The sequence below is a fragment of the Aphelocoma coerulescens genome, chromosome 5, assembly GCF_041296385.1.
Source record: "Aphelocoma coerulescens isolate FSJ_1873_10779 chromosome 5, UR_Acoe_1.0, whole genome shotgun sequence".
Taxonomy (NCBI): Eukaryota; Metazoa; Chordata; class Aves; order Passeriformes; family Corvidae; genus Aphelocoma; species Aphelocoma coerulescens.
The window spans coordinates 17,691,388-17,711,563 of record NC_091019.1 but is presented as its reverse complement, the minus strand read 5'-3'; the positions used below and the strand labels follow the sequence as shown (position 1 = coordinate 17,711,563).

At 38.6% G+C, this 20,176-nt stretch overlaps 1 protein-coding gene across 1 annotated transcript in view; it reads right to left on the bottom strand.

Annotated features, from left to right (window-relative positions):
• The window catches only part of OTOG (otogelin), a 95,201-nt gene that overhangs the window by 23,707 nt on the left and 51,318 nt on the right, over nucleotides 1-20,176 (bottom strand). Inside the window, exons 30-37 of the mRNA XM_069016876.1 lie at nucleotides 19,474-19,630; nucleotides 18,431-18,457; nucleotides 15,499-15,666; nucleotides 13,192-13,470; nucleotides 5,863-5,980; nucleotides 5,121-5,200; nucleotides 1,003-4,721; nucleotides 205-373 (exon numbers count right to left, since the gene is read on the bottom strand). Coding sequence (XP_068872977.1) covers nucleotides 205-373; nucleotides 1,003-4,721; nucleotides 5,121-5,200; nucleotides 5,863-5,980; nucleotides 13,192-13,470; nucleotides 15,499-15,666; nucleotides 18,431-18,457; nucleotides 19,474-19,630 — 4,717 coding nt within the window. The remainder of the gene's footprint in view (nucleotides 1-204; nucleotides 374-1,002; nucleotides 4,722-5,120; nucleotides 5,201-5,862; nucleotides 5,981-13,191; nucleotides 13,471-15,498; nucleotides 15,667-18,430; nucleotides 18,458-19,473; nucleotides 19,631-20,176) is intronic.

The following is a 20,176-nucleotide window of genomic DNA, read 5'->3' as shown; positions in this document are numbered from 1 at the left end:
CTGAGTACATTAAAGGAGCATTTAATTTTATTTCCCTGGATGTCAAACTAAAATTATAAATTTCCTTAGACATTGAGTAACCCATACAATGTGCATCTTCCATTTCTATGCCATGGTATAGAAGTGTAAATTCTTAACCTTCTTACACATGCATTAAATTGTTATCTGAAGGCTTTTCAAAAGTATTGCATAATTAAAACTTACATGCACATTCCCACTTTGGGCAGCATTTGTCACCATTTGTTTGAGTAGCAAATCCTAAAACTCCACAGCTGGGCTGAGTAGCATTGTATGGGCAGTTCTGTGACTTATTAACCTGGATCAGTTGTCCATCCAAACAAATGTGTTTTATGCACTCACTCTCTGTGATTGGCTAAGGCAGATTCAATAAAAGACAGAGGTTACCATTCTTACCAAGCTAGTATAACAATATTGTAGAGTTTTTGTTAAAAAAGGGGTTCACATTCTTTAGGTACAGAATACTTACTGATCCCCATGACATCGATGGAAGCTACAAGTGAAGAACAACTTTGAAAACCTGACCATTCTGAGGATAGATTAACACTGTTGTCCTGTTGTAAAGATGACAACAGCACTACTGAATTTTTAACTTCACAATTTAGAAAGTTGAGAAGGGAAAAATATGGAAGGAAACAAGCAGGAATGATAATAGACATGTCTGGAAAGATATACTTTAAGGAGGGCTGCCACTGGACAGTATGAAACAATATTTTGCCAAAAAACCCCATTGTTGTAACACTCATGCTCAGAAAACTGAGGCGTGAAACCCAGTGTAGTAAAATATTTGGAAAAAAATGTTATGCATAATGAAGTTATGCAAGGTTTCAGATATAATGGGTAACAGTCAGGGTCCCTTGTTTGATAACAGATACTTTAAATCCTAAAGATCAAGGCACAGCTCACAATTTTATTTTTTATCTGTGTGCAAAAGTAACTAAGGCATATTCCAAAGTAGGCAGGAAATTATTTATATTTACTCACTGTACAAGTTTGAAGAGTGGCTGTTTCTCGAGACAACATAAAAGGTGATGCTGCGGCTCCTGACATGGCCTCAGCTGTTGCCAGTCTATCAGAAAATGTTGTAGTCAAGCCATGAACTGGTTTGGTAGATAAAGAAGTAAACAAGGAAACTGATGGAGCTGCTGTGTCATTTGGATGATCAGATATCATCAGCAGTGAACTCACAGAAGGTGTTTGCATCTCAGATGTTATTTCAAGTTTTGAAGTTTGAGTAGTACTGTCTGATGATGGAGCTATAGAAGAAAACTGTTTTGATTCAGCAGATGAATGTACAGAGGAGAGAACTGAAGTTGTGTTTGTGAAATATGGAGGGTAAAACGTCTGAGGTGTAACGCGCTGAGTAAGGACAGACTGGAATCCTGTTGTTAATTCTGACTCTTCAGACTTTGCTGTGTGGAGGGGCAAGGCTCCTTTTGCTTCTGAAGTAACAGAAAGAGAGGTGGTGATGGGCTCTGTGACTGCTGCTGCTCTGTCTGAAGCTGCTGATGCAATACTGAGGTTTTGCCCAGCACTGCCTGTTGTTGGAGAGGCTGAAGCTGCAGCTGATGAATGGGCCTCAGTAGACAAGGCTGTACTTGGTGGGATGATGGAACTGTAGGTGGTGGCTGAAGGTGTGACCTGCTTAGGCAGCACTGCAGTTTTCTCTGTACCATTTTTCCTTGTTGATGTGGATCCCAACGCAATGGGAATTTCTGTTGTTTCTGGTAGCAAAACCATCGAAGAGGTTGACTCGGAACCTGGCAAGGGCGATGCTTCAAGTGTTTCAGTAAATGAGGCATGATGTGTGAATTGTAGATCTGTACCTGCCTTTTGTGTGGAAAATGAAGGAAAAGGTTCTATTTTAATCGTTGTTAGAGAGGAAGCAGCAAGCACTTCTGGTGAGAAAGGGGGAATTTTGGTGCCAAAAACCAAGTCAGCTGTTGTTCTAGCTGGGACTGTAGGCTGCAAAACAGAAGTTCTTGACACAAGTGGCTGCGTGACTGAATCAGTTAAACGCAAATATTTTTGAGTTGGTAAGATAACTTTTGTAGGACCTACTGAGGTAGGTAACATACTTGAACGAGTGCCTTCAGGTAGTGAGGTCATTAAGGGATATAATGAAGTCAGTTCTACTGTAGCTTCAGTTGTGCTAAAGACAGGTTGTGGCTGACCAGTGGATTTTGTTAGAGGTTCTGCAGGATATTGGTGAGCTTGGCTTGTCAATGAAGATTCAGAGGTCTGATGACCAAGTTCTGTAGTCTCCTGAGTAGAAGAAGGCGGTATAGCCGTGGTCCTTGTGCTCTGTACTGAAAGTTTATCTCCTGAAGATGTCTGCAAGGAGAAGGGGCTTGCTGAAGACAGAGGCAGGGATGGCTGAGCTGCAGCTGCTGGAAATTTCACTGCTTCTGTTATACTTTGGACTGTAGGTTTTAATGCTGTAGAAAGAATTTTAGTTTGTACTGAATATTTTGGTGTGGTTGTTACTTCTGGTAGCAGTTGTGTTAAAGAAGGTGAAGAAACTAATTTATCTCCTAGATATTGAGAGGTGGAGAAAGTGTAAGAAGACTTTGTTACTGGAAGTGCGACAGAAGGGGACAGAGAGGATTCTTCTCTCCCTGTCATTAGTTTTTTGGTTGTTATGAGCTGACTGCTGAATTCAGAGGATGGGGAGAACACAGCATCAGTGATAGTCACTAGTGATTTTTTGTCTAATACTGTTGTTATTGAACTTGATTGTTCTAGTATAGTAGATAAGATAGAGAAAGTTGGGACTGGTGAAGTCTTTTCAGTTGTTAACATAGATTTTGGTAGAGTTGTTCTTGGATATAAAGAGGTTATTTCATGGGATGTATGCATGGGACTGAGAGTTGTCAGAGATTCTTCTTTTCCATCTGAGGGCAGTGAAGGAAGAGAAATGTTTAAAGAGATTAGAGAAGTTGGTGGTGAAAAAGTCAAAGCAGATGGTTTTCCAGCAGAGATGGTAGTAACACTTTCTACTTGTGATTTATCAGGCTGTGTTGTCAACAATGTGGTTTCAGTTCCACTAAGGAGAGCAAGTGGAGATCCAGTGATGGATGTTTTTTGAGATGATTCTCTTTCTGTAGCTGCAAAAGGAGCTATGGTGGTTTCCTTGGTTTTCATAGCTGATGTGGTGACACTACCTGAATATGCTGGAGTGCTTGTCTTCACTGTACTTGAAACCAGAGCTGACTTGTATTCAGTAGATATTTTTCCAGAAAACAAAGTTGACTTTGTTGCTAATTCAAGAGGGGATGTTACCTTAACAGACAAAGGTGTCACACTGATAGTCTCAGCCATGACAGGATATTTAGCATAAAATGTAGTCAGGAACTCGGTTGTGTTTAGAACTGTTTTTAAGGGATACCCTGTAGTTGAAACAGTTTTAAATGTTTTTTTGAATTCACCTGAAGCTGGAGAAGCAGGAGTAGGAGCAGACACTGCAGGTCTCTTTGTAGAAAGAATGAAGGATTTTTCAGTACTGGAACTAGGATGTGGTGAATAGGGAGGGAAATAGGAACTTGATGTCTGCTCCACGTGAGGTGTTATTTTTGGGATTTCCTTTTTATGAGTTGTAAATGATAAAGTTGTTTCTGATGATGTCTCTTGAGTTTGTAGAGTTGTCATCTTCGGACCTAGAGTTGTAGTGAAAGGAACCTCTGGAGCACCAGCCAGGTGTTGAACCATTCCAAGAGGAGGTTCTGTAGATGCCTTTCCTAATGAAATAGGTGGCGTGGATGTTGGTGAAAATGTAGTCTTTACACTCTGCTTGGTTAAAACAGCTGCTGCTTCTGTTGTTGCTGAAGACACTGGCTTTAACAAAGATGAAGTAGTGAGTATAGGAGAAAATGATGTCACTGTAACGTTAGCTACTGTGGTAAAAGATTGTTCTACACTTATTTTTGTCCCTTCTGAAGTTCCTGTTAAGTTTATTGGTGGTGTATATGAAGGCATGTCCAGAGGTGGAGATGTGGAAAACTGTGGCAGATATGCAGTAGTTTTTTCTGTTATTGATTCAAATGAACTGGGTGTAAATGTTGTAAGTCCTTCTAGTTTTACTTGTGCTTCTTCCATGGGAAGTGTTCTTGTGGCCGTTTCTGATAATTCCACTATTTTAGTTTTGACTGGCATTTCTGTTGTTCTATGTATAAGTGGTGCCCCAGTAAAAACAGAAGTAGCAATTGGTTTGCTTTCTGATTCTGTGCTTGTGGTCACTGCATGTGCAGCAGCTGCTGTCTGAGGTTCTGTAGCCCTCAGTAGTTTAGTGGAGCCACTACTGATCAGTTGTATCCTTGTGGAAGTTTCTGAACTGAGAGTAGATGGAAACAAAGGAGAAACATCATCAGAAGTAGACAAGCTTACATTAGATTTTGTTGTTCCAGTCATTGCTGTAGTGCTTCTCCCAGATGTCATTTCTGTTGACTGTGAAGAAATATTTGGGGATAAAGTTATGGCTGGAAGTATTTTACTGGATGTAACAGCTGAAAATTCCAGTTTCCCTGTAGTTGCAGTGAATTGCAATTTTGTAGCAAGTGTTGTTTCCATGTCCTTTGCTTCAGGTACAGGAAATGAAGTGACCTCTTCACTGATCCCTCCCAAACCTGTGCTTGGTGTTAAATGTGGAACTGCTGGTGTTTGAATGCTGAGAAGCAAAGGTGGGCTGTCATCTGCAGGTTCAATGCCTGAAATCAGACACAAGAGAAGAGCCTGAAATTTATGAATAATTATAGTGACGGAGCCAGCAGAGTTCTAGCTTAACTCATATAACTGATCTTTTCAATTGCCTTTAAACTTCTAGAACTCATAGACAAATTAAGAAATAAATTCACTAAATCATTTCCTTGACATCCAATGTTACTGAAATGTTATATGAAGAAATAACATCTTTCTTAGTTTAAAATTTGTCTCATATTTTTGAAGGATGAAATTACTTTAAAATATATGTTTAGCGAGCTCAAGTTTCACATAACTAAGGTCATGGTTACATCAGTGTAGGCACTGATATTTGAAATTATGAATAAAGAACTAATACATTAATAAGCCAAGTCCACTATATGATATATAGAAGTTTTCAGACATACAGTCTTCCAAATACACGCATCTTTGAGTGATTTCATCCAGCAACATGTCGAGAGGACAGACAGGGATGCATCCTTCCACTCTAAAAGAAAAACAATTAGTATTAACTAGTTGAATAGTATCTTTTGCATCAAGCATTCCATTTTAGGAAAACAGAATCTATATATAAAGTATGTTTAAGCAGTCTGGTTCACCTCAGTGCATTCCCTCATAATGCCATTGCCATGACTTCCATTCCCACTCAGATCTAAGGTAAAGCGTGAACTCTCTGACACTCAGCTTTTGAAATGAACAGTCACAAGTTCAAGAAAGAATACTGTTGCTGAAGAAATACCCAATATTTTTACATGTCAAAATCTGAATGTCAGTTTTACCAGACTTAGCACAAATTCCACTTCAAAGAAAAGGAGAGCCAGATATGGCTGTCACAATGACATAATGGGAAAGCAGGGGCACAACTGTTTGAAACAAACTTATAGTAACCTCTCTTTATTAATACTCTACAATACCCTCCAAAATGATACAGCAGTCCTTCCAGAACCTGACAGTACACTAAAGGCTGACATTTCAGTTTTACGTGGCTGCAGCAGCAGGTTTTATTCCACTTCTTTTCTCTTTCACTTGCCTCCTTACACAACGCACTCCTGCAATATTAAGTGTACATTTGGGCCCTCGTATTCCTATTATCCTGCTTAAGTGTCTTGCCTAAATAACACACTTTTCCATAAAAATACAGACACTTACTTTGGCACTGTCTGACAGTTTTTTCCCAAAGGGTCCCTGCACGTCTTGAAACAAGGGCTTGTGCAGGCATCATAACGCCATTCACACGCAGAACGGGACAGAAATTTAAATTTAACATCTGAAAACCAGCAAAGATCTGTTATTCTCATATGTTTCTAGAAATGCACACAGATACATATCACTAAGAGGCATACCTTACATTCACTGTGGCACCTACACAGCGTTTATTGAAAGACTTTCAATAATTTCAATGAATTTGAAACCCAAATTCAAACACACTCTAGCCCTCCCCCGTCTCCATGCAGAACGGTTTCCTACACAATGCTGGATTAGCCCAGCAGCTCTTCCAACACCTGCAAGATTTACATGATATATCTGAATTTCCGTCCCTGCACTATGACAGCCCACCCCAGCTCCTTCTAGTAGCAGTCAGGGCAGGGCACTGACACTTCCTGTACATTTATGCCTGCAGAAGACAACCATCATCATATGTGTGTCCCCTCTAAATTAGTAGAGCCGAGCTCAGAGCAATGTTGTTCACAGCCTACAAAGAGTAACTGCTCTTAAACAATGTTTACATCAAACACCAGGAAGAAAATGCTAACTACTTAAGAGTTTCCATTTTTGGTCTTTTTAAATCTTCTTTTGGGTTTTCCTGATCTTTGCTTGACTGAGATACAAAGAGTAGCCCTTTTCCATTTTCTTGAAGACAGTCAAGTTTTCCAAGAAGATACTGAGAAAATTCTCTTCCTGCAATTTAGGGAATCTGCACTTAAAAGTAATTATCTCCCTGTTATTACTAACCATCAATGTCTTATTTTAAAATACAAATAATTCTCTTAAAAATATAATTCAAACTCAGACAAAAGGGTGTGTATGTTGCCATCTAGTGTTACCCCCTTAACATCTCATTTTATCCAGGGATGCAACTTGTCACTGCTTTTAAAAGCACAATTCTTATGACAGTATGAAAATGCATTTACTATGTTCTCATAAGAAGTTATGTACACATCACTGAATTATTCTATGATCCCTTATAGTGAAACCAATTTAAGTTACACGAATTTAATGGAGGAAGGGAATTTTTTCCATACATTTTGCAGACTGATGTATGGTGTTTTGTATGCATGGACTGGTTGAGTGGTAATGTTTAAGGAAAAAAGAAAATACATAGCAGAAATACAAGCTTTAAAGACAAAAGAAGATATACAGCAGAAACACAAAACAGAGACCTGTTGGCACAAGCAATCACCAACAGTAGCAATAACCAGCAATAACAGTAAATTCAAGTTGAATCTAGGAAATCTCATTCATTAGTCTACCCTAGATTAAGTATGCAGGAAAATCCATAACTTCTAACTCTGGCCACAGAACTCACCATTAACCACAGAGTAAGTTTCAAACACAATGAAAGTGCAAGCTTGCAGAAGACAGAGTGTAACTTGACAAAGAATGATAGTTTCTCAATTTAGCAGAACAGTGACCGTGAATTAACACTTCCAAGTGCTGGGATTAACATACCATCTCCCATTCCCCAAATGGACCTAGACTTTCATGAAATGATAGCCACATTTTCCTCAAGCTTTTCTACAGACTAAGCTCACAGAGTTTGGTGGTGTTGCATGCCTTGGTAGGATTTAGGGTGAATCTCCACATAAACACATAGCATTTGTTGAGTGGTACATAAATGCTGTTTTCAGTCAAGAATGAAGTTATGCTTGTTTGCAAATTTTGTCTCTACCTCTACAAAAAGAACGATGGGACAACAGAAGAGTTGTGAACCTGGTCATAAAAAATTGCTTTCAAAGAGCTGTAGAACCAATGGATATTTAATTTTTCAGTCAAGGGATTTTAGAGAATTGAGTATGCCAGGGGGAGCTGTATCAGTGCCTGTAGTGTGCAAATTACTTTAAAGAGTCCACCAAATCACCACAGCAAGAGCTGAGTACTAGTATGAATTGCTTTCCTTTTTCCCCAGAAAGTTCTCAGGATGTCTCTGTAAAGACATAAGGTATATTGATATCTGTGCTTTGTTATGAATTATGGGAAAATTCTTTGGAGTATTAGGAAAACATCAGTTCAGCCATTCATCATATTTAAAGTTTTCACTATTTCACCTAACTGCTGGAATGCTCAAGCATCCCAAGGATCAAGCCACTGTAAAACAAAACAAAACAAAACAAAAACCAGGAAAAAAACGTCTGCTCTGCACTGGTGCAGCATCACTTCAAGCCCTGCATGCAGTTTTGGTCACCACAATATAAAAAAGGACATTCAGCTGTTAGAGAGTGCCCAAAGGAGAGCACTGAAGACGGTGAAGGGCCTTGAGGGGAAGCCGCGTGAGGAGTGGCTGGGGTCACTTGGTCTGTTCAGCCACCTCCACCACATGCTTCCCATTTTTTTAATACTTAATTCCCCCTCCAGCAACCAGTAACACGAGCTTACTGTGCAACAGCAGAGTTCACTCACAACAAAACAATGATACACAGTTTACAGACAATGAATCAAGCTTCTCGTATCAGGCATGTGTTCCTCAAAAGGATTTGTCATGGCATTTGGAGATAACCATGTGTCCCCTTGTGAAGTCTACCAGCATTTGTCTTCTGTTTGGTGACACAGCAAATCCTTTCCACAATGGTGACTTATGTCCTGGGTGACAGTGGCTCCAGCTGACGTGCCAGCTGAGCCCACAGTTCTCTTACCCAACGTGAGCTGAGCACATCAACACGCTGGATGTACAGCGGAAAGCCCTTGTAGGAGCACAGGCACGCACACTGCCAGAGACAAAACATTAAAAGACATTCCCCAACTCCACTGCTTTCTCACTTTCTTGGACATCAGGGAAGCATTCTCTTCCCCATAACTTACTATTTTCTTGTTCATGGCTTTCAAAAATAATACTGGGATAACAACAGTCATTAACCTTAATGAAGATTTTTGATATTTCCTCACTTACATGGGGTTCTGCTGAGTCACAACCACCTTTCTTAATAACTTGGCCACTTTTCTTGTGAGCTGACAATTCCTACTGTTCACAAATCCACCCCACCTTAATTATCTATCCTGCCTTTTACCTCACAGGGACAAAATTTGCCATTGTTAGAGTCTCTGTATTATGAATAATTCCAAGTTATGCCCAAAAAATGGCTATTTACTTAAAAATAAATTCTAAAACCTGAAATTTTCCAGTGTTAATAAAAGGTTGTATTTAAAATAAATGTTTTAAAAAATAATGGAAAATTCAAGTATTTGGATTTTCATTCTTACCTGATACTTCTTTTCTTTTTGCTACTTTAACCCGAAATTCAAAAATATCCAGTAGGCACAGAAATTGCTTTAGAGTTAGTTCTATTTATAATGGAGGCGAAACTCTGCTTGGTAACTTAGATTGCCTGTCTCCTCAGTTACAAGTTTAGAAACATGAAATCCTATCTACCCAGTTAACACACACAAACCAGTAACAAACTCTGCTCATGACTTCTAAGTTTCTGCAATGAGAAATGTAAGCAAACATCACTGGAAAAATTAAACTTTGTGCCCAGCCAAAACATCCCTGAAAGCAAAGTGTAATTACCTACCTCTCATCTACTTACAGTTCAGTTTACTATTACAATGTTAACGCAACTCTTTAATCTCTTCCTATTTATTCAGCCAAAAATGGTAGGCCAAATGTTTGTGTTTGTAGTATAAAAAGGAAAGATGTTATTGTACAGTAACCTCAGTCTGATTCCAGGAGCTACCAAGCAGATGTGTTCAGTGACACACATGAGATTTGCAGGTACAACAGCAGTTGCTCAGCATTTTACAGCCCCAGCCATGTCATGATCTTTTGGGCCAACAAAGCACATGAGCTCCAATTAAGCTCAACAACAACTCATTATTGCATGAACCAGGACACTCTAGAAAATTAATTCTACTGATGGAAATGAGTAAGAGTAAATTGAAGTTAAAATAGTTAGTAGTATCGTGCAAAACTGGCTTAAGGTAAAAAGATGGTTTTGTAAAAAAACAAAAGAAAAAAATCATTAAAATGTGTTCAATTTTCAGTTTTGTACCATGTTTCTCAAAGTGATTCAGGTAATTAACTGGATCCAAGATTAAAAGGAACCAAAAGTGCTCTGTATAAAACTTAAACATTGAAAAATGCCTCTGTGCAGTGTGCCTACACATAGTGCATCTTGAGATTTTAATTTTAGCTGAAAATTCTCTCTAAAACAGGCCTTATATTTACAGCAAGTTAGCTATTAAAGCTCATAACTAGCATTATTAAAAACTTTGTTGCCGAATTTATATAGGGCAAGTCACATTTTTATTATATACATAAAAATAACTCATAGTGGTCTTAAACACCTGATAATCATATGAAAAATAAGAGGCAACTAGTTGAGCACATTTTTTTAAAAAAGGGTAAGAAAACAGCAGCTATATCCATAAAAGGGTCATAAATTCCCTACATACACTGATTTTCCAGCAATCTCAAATGGGAACTTATCACTCTTACATGCCACCTTTGTGCTTGCCCATCTGTTAAGACTAAGGATATTCTTCCTTTTGACTGAATGCATACCAGTTTATTTGCCAGTAAAAAAATTCCTGAATAGAATGCAAAACTGTATTTTCTTGAGAGTAACTACATGCTACGTATCAAAATTCAGTTCCCTAGTCAATTTCCTCAAATGTTTTTGGGAACAGGACAGCAGAAAAATTGAAGTATAATGAAAATAACCCAATTTTAAAGCCAAAGTGACCTCTCATGGCAAATACTTCGCAGCCTCGGTGTATCCCAATGTGACAATATTTATTGCCATGAAACTGGAAAAAGTGACTTGTCAGCTGACTTTAAACAGACATGCATCTACTGCTGTGGTGATCAGGTCACTTAAAATTCTTCCTTTCGAACGTGCGTCACAGAGCATGAAGAAGTCTCATGAGGAACTTTCTGGCCAAGGGGATTTACTGGGCCTATTATTCTGCTCCTGATATTTATCCTCTGATTCCGTAGGAATAGCTGTTCCCGGTTCAAGAGTTTCTGATCTAATATGCAAAGCATTTACAATAGTCAGCAGGAAACTCAATATGCTTTTGCCTGCGCACTCTGGAACTGGTGTAACTTTTCCATTAGCTTAAACAAATGCTGCTGTATTTTTAGACCATGTAATTACCCTACATCAGCAGGCTGGCCCTTGTGAAAGTACACTGGAGAAAGATTGGAGCCCTATGCTCCTCTGCTTATAAAACTCTGAAACCCAAGCCCTCGGATGTGGTGATTAATGAAATACCTCTTGATCATTTGATCTGATCCCACTTGCTGGGGTAAATTGTTTTAGTTTTCCATTGGCATAGATAGGATTTTTTGATATAATGACTGGAGGGCAAAGACTTCACACTTGAAAAGACATACCATTCTGTGTTAATGGATGACCACTGAGAATTGGAACATGTTTTAACCTTCTTCATTCCTCCCTCAAAGATAAAAGACTAAGGAGATATTTTTGTTAGGTCCAAAAAAAGTCCCTTGCTTGAAATGCTGTACGAACATCCTGGTAAGAGCATTAGCCCTCTAATTCTGCCGTTCAAAAACCTCAACAGCTCTGTGATTACAAGTGTTTGTCAAGAGGCAACAGGCATTTGGCAATGACAAAATCTGTCATTTTTCTGAAGTTGAAGTGTGCCAGTCAACAGCTGCATTAGGCTGTCAGCATAATGTACTGCAAAACATCAGTAAATTCACAATGACACCATTAACACTTTAATTCAATGTTTTGATAACAAGAAGCTCCACAAGGCATACAGTTGGCCTCTTCTGTCATAGAAATCAGAGGCTGCTTCAGGTCTGTCTGTGCCACAATTCAACATGGTCACTGTAAAACATGGCCAGGCCATGCTTTTTTTGATACAATATTTCATTTTCTTTCTTTCTTTGTAAAGCACACTTCAGTTTCAGAGAAGGAACAACTGATTTTAAAACATGGTATTGCCAGGAACACTTATTAAAACACTTCTGCTACCCAAATAAACAAATTACTAATGCATTTAAAACTACAGTACAATAAAAAAGTTTTAGCACATAATCACTTGCAGTGATTTTTAAATTTTATATACTACATTTGGTTTCAACAAGTAATTATCACTGAATTTCACAAATGAATATGTGGGATGTATCTAATTAACTTAACTTGACTTGTTAAGGCAAGTAAAAACTAACTAAACTATTACATGAATAATTTGCTTTGCTTTATTTTATAGGCCAATATAACCTCTTGCATGTTTTTCCTGACCTTAAGGCCATCTTCATTTCAGTGCATGGTTCCACTTGTTTAAGAATACGTAAAAACTGTTATTCTTATTATTTCTTTTCCTTACTAATCTAAAAAAAAAAAATCAGAAAGAGCTTGACTGACATGATTTTATGTGTGGTTTTGTTATCAGTTCTTGTAGGAGCAACATCTGCAGCCAGGAAAGGAAAAGGGTCCTATGAAGGGGTCCTTCAGAGTGAGTATCTTCTTCATTTCTGATCCTAATGTCTCAGTGGAATGGAACTATTATGGGAATGGGAATCTGTCAAGTAGAGGGAAACACCCTCACAGCAGTCTGTGTTTTCTATTCAAGAACTGTAGCTGTTCAAGAAACGTTAGGGAAATGGACATCTTAAACCCCAAAAAGAGGTGAATACCTCCAACTGGATGATGACTGAAACACTAGGGGTTAACATACCAACAGAGCATCTCTGAGTGGGTAGTGGATAAAAGTCAAGGTGTTTTTCAAGAGAAAATGAGATTTGAAAGGTGTAACCTACAGGCCATGTCCTTAGCACTGAATGACATTACTCCTGAGGAGGCCACAAGGTTAGCAATGAGAACTCACTGTACAGAAATGTTTCTCTTGGCAGCAGGCAAAGGAGAGAAAACGTTGTCCACAGACCTTAACTTTAAGAGATCCCTTTCAGTTATTTTCTATTCCCTTTGTGCATCCATTATTTATGAGCATGAATGTTCTGCTCCTGAAGAATTTTCTTACCACCTCCACAGCAAGTATTGCCCAGAAACTATACACTAGGATATGTATTTCCAAACCCCTTAGGCAAACAAATAAAACCTGTGTGTTATTTTAACCTATTTAATGGCTTTTCACAAGAAAACTGAATTTCATCTTCAGTGCAATGCTCAGGGAAAACTATTTTGAGCCTGGATGTCCCAGAGTACTCACATCTCCCAGTAATGTAGGGGAGAGGTAAGCAATCTCATCACCTCTGAAATTAACACCACCATTTAGCCTGGATTTGTACAGGGAGAAAACTGCTGTTCATAAAATTCAAGTATAATTACCTACCTACAAGTTTAAAAAGGGTGGACAGTCTGAACTCCTCTGAATGGTGGTACTTCAAAAGCTCAACTGAAGAGGCTGAAATGTGGATGAAGTATCCTGGTTTTGCAAACGACTCAAAGGAACTGTATCCTGAAAGCCACGTATTCTTGTGAATGACAAATGTAGATCTGTTGTGAAAATCTTCCGATTTTTTCCATTTAGAAAGAACAAGAGTATTATTGGAGACCAGCTGAAGAAAATAATTTGGTCTCTCGGCTGTTTCAAATGAAATCAAGTTGGAATCTGAACAAAGAAAACAGAAGAAAGCACACAGAGCTCATTTACTTGCTGATAGATGCATAATAAACTAAGTTCATTCTGACATACCACTAGTGATACTAGTAGCATAAGGAGTGAAAACTGACTTTGGCCTCACCAGTGAAAACAGCCTGAATCTTGTAAGAAAATACACTATGTATGGATTGCAGAGTGCTAGACTGTGATGGTTATTTAGTTTTCTAAATACTCTACAGATTCCAGCAGGAATACAAAGAGATTAAGACATTTACCCACACCAGGATAAAGGAATATAGTCCTGCAGTCAAGCAGAACTTAATTTACTGTCTTTACTAAGCCATTTATTTAATAAAAACTTTAATTCCATCTAACTAGCTTTAAAAGTAACATTTGCAATCAGGAATTGATAGCTTAAAAGCTCAACCTTTCATTAAAAATAAATTTAAAAACTGTATTTTGCATTCAGCTCTCTAGCTCTCCCTCTAAGAACGTTACAGCAAAGTCTTTTTTCTGGCAAATGTTCCCTCATGATACCCTACCCTGCAGTACTTCTGATTTCAAGCAGCCTCTGTACAGCCAATTGCAGGGCATCAGATCTTGAGCCTGTTACAGGCATCTGTTGCTCACAGAATTACTTCATCCTCTTTTGCTGTAAACTCTGCTATTCTCTTGAAAACAGCCATTAATCTACTGTAAAATCAAGTAACCCCCCAGGACCGGGTAGCATTTCTTTAAAAAAAAAATGCGTAGAAAACAAATGATCTCTATTAAAAGGATATATTATCACATTCTGGTATAACACTTCTGGAAGACCACCTTGTTTTCTGAGGTTTTTCAGTTAATCTGAAAAACCCAGCAGTACCAGTGAATGCCTTTTTATGAATTGTCTGTTGCAAGTAGCTCTTTGATAAGTAACAAAGGACAGTCAGTGTGACTTTTAACACCTGCTCTACAGCCAGTCAGTGCATTAATGCCCCAAACTCTCCATTATCCAGGAATTGCCTGAAACTGATAAGACATGCATTTTGCTGAGGTTCCAGAGAAGCAAGAATGTCGAGTTCCTCATGACCAAATGATGAAATGCCATTTACTCAAACTGGACCATAAGGCGCAAATTCTGTTTGCCAGGTGAAATTCTGAGCAAGAGATTTTTATAGGGGAATAGAACAGTAGGACTGACCTTCCCTTGCCAAACATACATTGAACACAATGTACAAGTGCCTCAAAACTATGACTAATAAAAGAAATCTGTCCTCAGCTATTCTGTTACAGGAGCTCTTGTGTCAGTTCTACAGACAGCAGTATTAGTAACCAAATGCTTATCATTTTTTTTAAGTGCCCCATACCCCTCCTTTGATTACACAAAGACAGCCACCTTCAGGCTGTCCAAAGAGCTGATCAGGGGGCTCTGGTCAGTAAAACTACTGATACCCAAGCGCTCTGTGGGCATTAAAGTTGTGCATGCAGACAACTTCAGCATTTAATTAATGTCACAAATGCTGGATATATACTCTTGTAGGCCACCTGCTCATGTCTGAAGGTGCACAACACATCTTTCATCTGCTGAAGAAGCCACATGTTCCTTCAGGGGAAACTTAAGCTGGTACCCAAAGGAGACAAATTCGCAGCCCCCACCCTTACAGAGCTCAGTTGGTGCCAAAGGGCATCTCTGTGCACGTGGGCAGACAATCAGTGATGATGGCAGAGCCAGGGAAAGTAGGGAGCACTTTTGTTGCAGTATTTCTCTCCCATTCTTCCCCAGAAGAGATGTAAAGAGAGAAACGCACATGGAGCACTGGGCTGCAATACCAGTTTGGTGCTTCCAAAGGCTGCGGGGTGGGAAGGCAGTTGCTTTTCAACTGTTTACAAAGCTACAATCTAACTAAAACCCACCAAAGGAAATTTTGGCAGACTTTAAAGTGCACATTCAGCTGACAGATAAAGAAAAGATATTTTTTCATCCAGGTCTATTCTTAAAAACAAGGGCAGAGTTTGCTCTGTCTTATTTAAGATGCTAGGTTATTGTGACTTTACCATGTGCTTTGGGTTTATAAAGTCCTGAAGTCAGCATAAAGCTCACTACATGTCCAGGAACAAAATCATCTTCTTTCACTGGGAAAACAACACCATCCACCAATTTCGCTGCTATTACAAATTTTCCATCCAAATAGCTGACCAGTTTGTATGGGCCTTTTCCCAGGGCTGTGGAGAAAAAAACAATTATTTTTTCAAGTCAAGTGTCACAAATACTTGAGCTCTAAACATTAGGGCACAGCACATAAAGAAGAACACATCTCACCACTCTGAAAACAGATCTAGGTGCCATGCACTAAACTCAAATGAAAACCAAAACAATCTTTTTCAGAAAATACCTGTTCTGGAAGAATACCTGCACTCAACTTTCAAGATTGATGATGAGCTTCTTCTTTTCCCCCCTCTCATCTGCTTTGGTTTCATAATCATGTCATTGAAGTTAGTTGACCCCTCGGTTATTTGATTCAGAAGTAAACAGTGTGTCTGTAAGACCACCCTAGGATCCTTCTAAACTATTTATTTGTATGATTGAAGTGATTGTACACTTCTTACTACTCTTTAAAACCTATTTTATTAATGTCCAAAGCATGAGGCATTTTGCAGGGAATAAATTTTGTTGTCAACAAGCATCAAAACACTTTTTGAACAGTGAAGATACAAACGTAACCACTGTGAAGTAAGACAGGAAGAAATTAGCATCATAAGCAAAGAATGGTCATATTTTACCGATAAGTAAAAAAAGCCAAAAACATGCAAAGTTATTTCACAAACCTAAAATGCCATACCTTCTCATTTAGATCAAACTTCACTGGAGAAAAATATTTTAGAGATTATTTTTAAGGGTTTGAAACCATTTTTATTAAGTTCTCTGTAAAAATCAGGCATTTAATGCCACACCTGAGCAGTTCACTTCATTACCATTTTACCCACAAGCCAGGACATGGCAAGCATACATCTGAGATAACTTCCCAACTGATAGCTGCCATTAATAGCACTGATCCTTAAAAATCTGTTCCAGCTGGTTGAAAGTTTGGACTGCAATTTGCAGCCTGCCTTCACATTCTGGTTCTCCAAAATCTAAAAATGTATTAAGAGTTTTGAAATCCTAAGGATGCTGTATTACAACTAGAGCTTTAGAGCCTAATGGCATGAAAAAGTAGCCAGTCAGCACACATGTCCAAGCCCACCTAAACACGTACAATGATACCTCTTTACCTTCAGTGCAGGGAGTTGAAAAAACACTTTAAAATTACTACTTAAAACATACAGTGTTCTGGAAATATCCTAATATGTTTAAGTCTCCCATTTCAGGCCCAGCCAACAGTTGAGAAACCACAGACACCAGCTGAGGATTTCCCTTGACCAAAGACAAAAGGCTTCTGCTCCTAGTGGGACTGGAAATATTTCACTCTGGATTCATCACAAAGTTACATAAAGAAAGCCTCCTTCTGGTCTAAGACAATTTCTTAACCTTCCTGTCTCCAAAACAAAGTAATTCTGGGTCATCCTCCTATAAGTTATGTAGACAAGAAAATCTTCAGCATGGAGATGATATTTTTCCCCCCACTGGAAGCTTTGAAACATCATGTGTTGAATACTGATGAGCTGGATTAGCAAACAGTACAAAAATACAAAGTAGGAAGTATACAATAACCACGTTTTTTGCAAGGCTGGTCACATGCACAAATCTCCACTATTTCCACTAATTTCTATTTCAGTGAGAGTTCAGTAACAAAGATAATAACACACTTTAAAACTATGTGTTATCGTCTAGCTTTGCTATCACCACAGATGTTAGAAGCACTGCACTTTCAGTCTGTTGTAACTGCACTAAGATTGTCTAATATCAGACTGAATTTCTTTTATGAAACAAACCAAAAAGAAAACTTAAAAACTTCAATCACCTCTTATATTCAACTGTCCTTTATTTAAGTTAATTTAAAGTCTTAAACAGCGATTTAGATAAAATTCCCATGCATTAGTGATTTGACCCCACTCAAAATTTTTTCAGGAGTCAGTGTACGAGAAAAGGCAAATTTCTTGGCCATATTTTTTGGGCCTGGCACAGTGCACAAGTCTCTCCTAATTTGAACTTGGTCCCTTTCAGAGACCTTTCCAGAAGTGAGGTGCTACAATATCCAACAGAAGACCAAAATACTCCACACACCATGTGGATAGACAGGCTTCTACATGAGCTTGATAAAAAGGGTTATAGCATAAATAGCAGGAGCCCTGACCCTTCCTCACAGCAGGCTGGCTTGTGTGCCACATCTAACTGTGCAGACGCTCACAGGGGAATTTGGAAATAATCTGGATGTGGATTCCAAGGCTAACACAGCACTACAGCACCCAGTGCAGGTTCAAGGTATGCTCTAGCACCTTGTGCAAGGTTTGCACCCCTCGCTGAGAGCCACTGTAACACAGCAGCAATGCTGCCTGCTCAGGAACTTGAGGCTAGGTCAGACAGACCTAAAAGGAGTGTTATTCCCCATTTGGGGACAAAAAGCTGTCATAGCTTAACAGCTACCTCCCTCTGCAGGCTGCACATGAGCCTGTGAGTGATTTAACAGGGCCACTGGGGTCTGCTCAGCTTTTTTCACTGTAAGTTCTTAAGCAAGAAGTGCCACTAGCACTTTTCAGGTGATATTCTATTAATTACTTAATGATTTAATTGTTTAATCATCATCCGTCACTGCAAAGAAAATTTGTCAGACACATGTTCTTGGGAAAGGTCCAGGAATAAAAATACTATTAAATTAAAAGCCTTTGAAAAAGCAAAATAAAGCAGTAAAACAATCTTGGCTGGGTAAACAACATCTCATTCATAAACATTTTCATTAACACAATTATTTTTATACAAAGATTCTAAGACTTAAGTAAAAAAAAACCCCCAAGATTCTATTGACATTTTGTCACTTCCTTTAGGACTTACCTTTGTTGAAATATTCACAATCATAAGCTAAAAAAAGAAAAAGAAAAAAATGCATTTATAGGCATTCTACAGATAAACAGGTTTTCTATTCCCCTTTATGATTAAGATGTGAGCCAAATGCTTGGCCAAATAAGTTCATACACAAACATTTATTAAAAAAAATATTGCCAAATATTTACTGTACTTTAGATAAAATACTAATTTAAACTACACAGATTTACAGAAAGCATTGCTTCCCAGCAGGAAATACTAAGCTTTATATACCTACAGCTGTCTTTTTGTGACCTCTAGTGGTTATGACTGAGCTTCACATTAAAACACACCTTTTCTATCAAAAGTTAAAGAGTAACCCCCTCACTCTGTGGCCAGTTTGCTGTGTGACCCTGAGCAAGCTGCACAGTCTCTCTGTGCAACTGCAAATTTAAAAAAATGCTTGTTCCCTTCCATTCTTTGCATCTCCCCCTCTTTTATCACATCTTTGGGGAAATGACAGCCTCCTGTTAGGCATTTCCACTAGGTGTTACAGAAAAGGGCCTCCGAGTTTTTTAATAAATTCTAAGAATTGTTGGAGAGGGATACTTAGGTAATGACTATGCCCTGCTTAAAAACCTACTCGTTTTTTTTCAGAAGACCTTTATACTTCACACTTTCTCTAGGGGCTCTAATAAGGCACCCATGTTTCCTAGACCTTATTAAAGAGTAAAGTCCTCCTGAAGATGGAGATCACTTGAGCTCTTAACTTTGCACCTTTGGTTTGAGGGATGCATGCTGTGCCCTCATATAGGCTTCCCATGATTTTTCCTTTCACGTCATACGACAAGGGATTAAAAGTAGAAGAGCACCCACTCATAAACACAGAAAAAGCACATAATCCATCTTGACCAGAATGAAACTGGAGTGAGAGGCACCAACTCATCTTCCTATCAGTGAGGCTTAGATTCAGCTCATGGCCCCAGGTAACCTGGTGTGAGTGATTTTTCAGGTCTGGCTCTCATGAATGCAGGCAGTGGCAGCCCTTGGCAATGCTGGTTAAACAAACTTACGACACACTCTGGGAGACCTCCAGTCTACAGCAACTCCATGCTGGCAGCACTGATGGGCATATGCTGACACACTTGTGCAGAAACACTCACAGTCACCACCTTGGTTACAACCACAAGTATCTGTCAAGCAGTTGGAGTAAAACCAGGTGACATCAATCTGGAAATGAAATATCGTTTATCAAAAATACTCCTGTAGAAACTGCCAACCAACACCTCGATACAAAGGGTCTTTCAAAAGGCAATTTATCAAACTTTGAAGTATTAAAGATTTCACTTTCAATGCTTCCTGAAAGATGAGAAAAAATGTTCATTGGAACACACCATAAAATCTTGTCCAGCACTTAGCAACACAATGAAATCAATGATCCATTAGGAACAGGCACGTTAAGATATTGATGGCAGCTTCTGTTTTGTACAGTTTTGTAACATTTAAGCCCTAATGAACAGCAAAAAACCTTATGAAATAAAAGACTAAAGTGATCACAAATCAGTAAAACTCAGAAATTTTAACAAAGTCACACACACAAATTTTAAGTAAGGAAGTAGATGGAAAACTCTTCTCATTTGTGAACTACTTCATTTTCATGTGAGCAGTTCATATTCTCTTCATATTATCAGACAATTTCACACAGGAATTTGTCATTTTCCCTTACAGTATTTTCAAGTCCTGTCTGAAGTGACAAAATTTCAATGAAAACTGTCA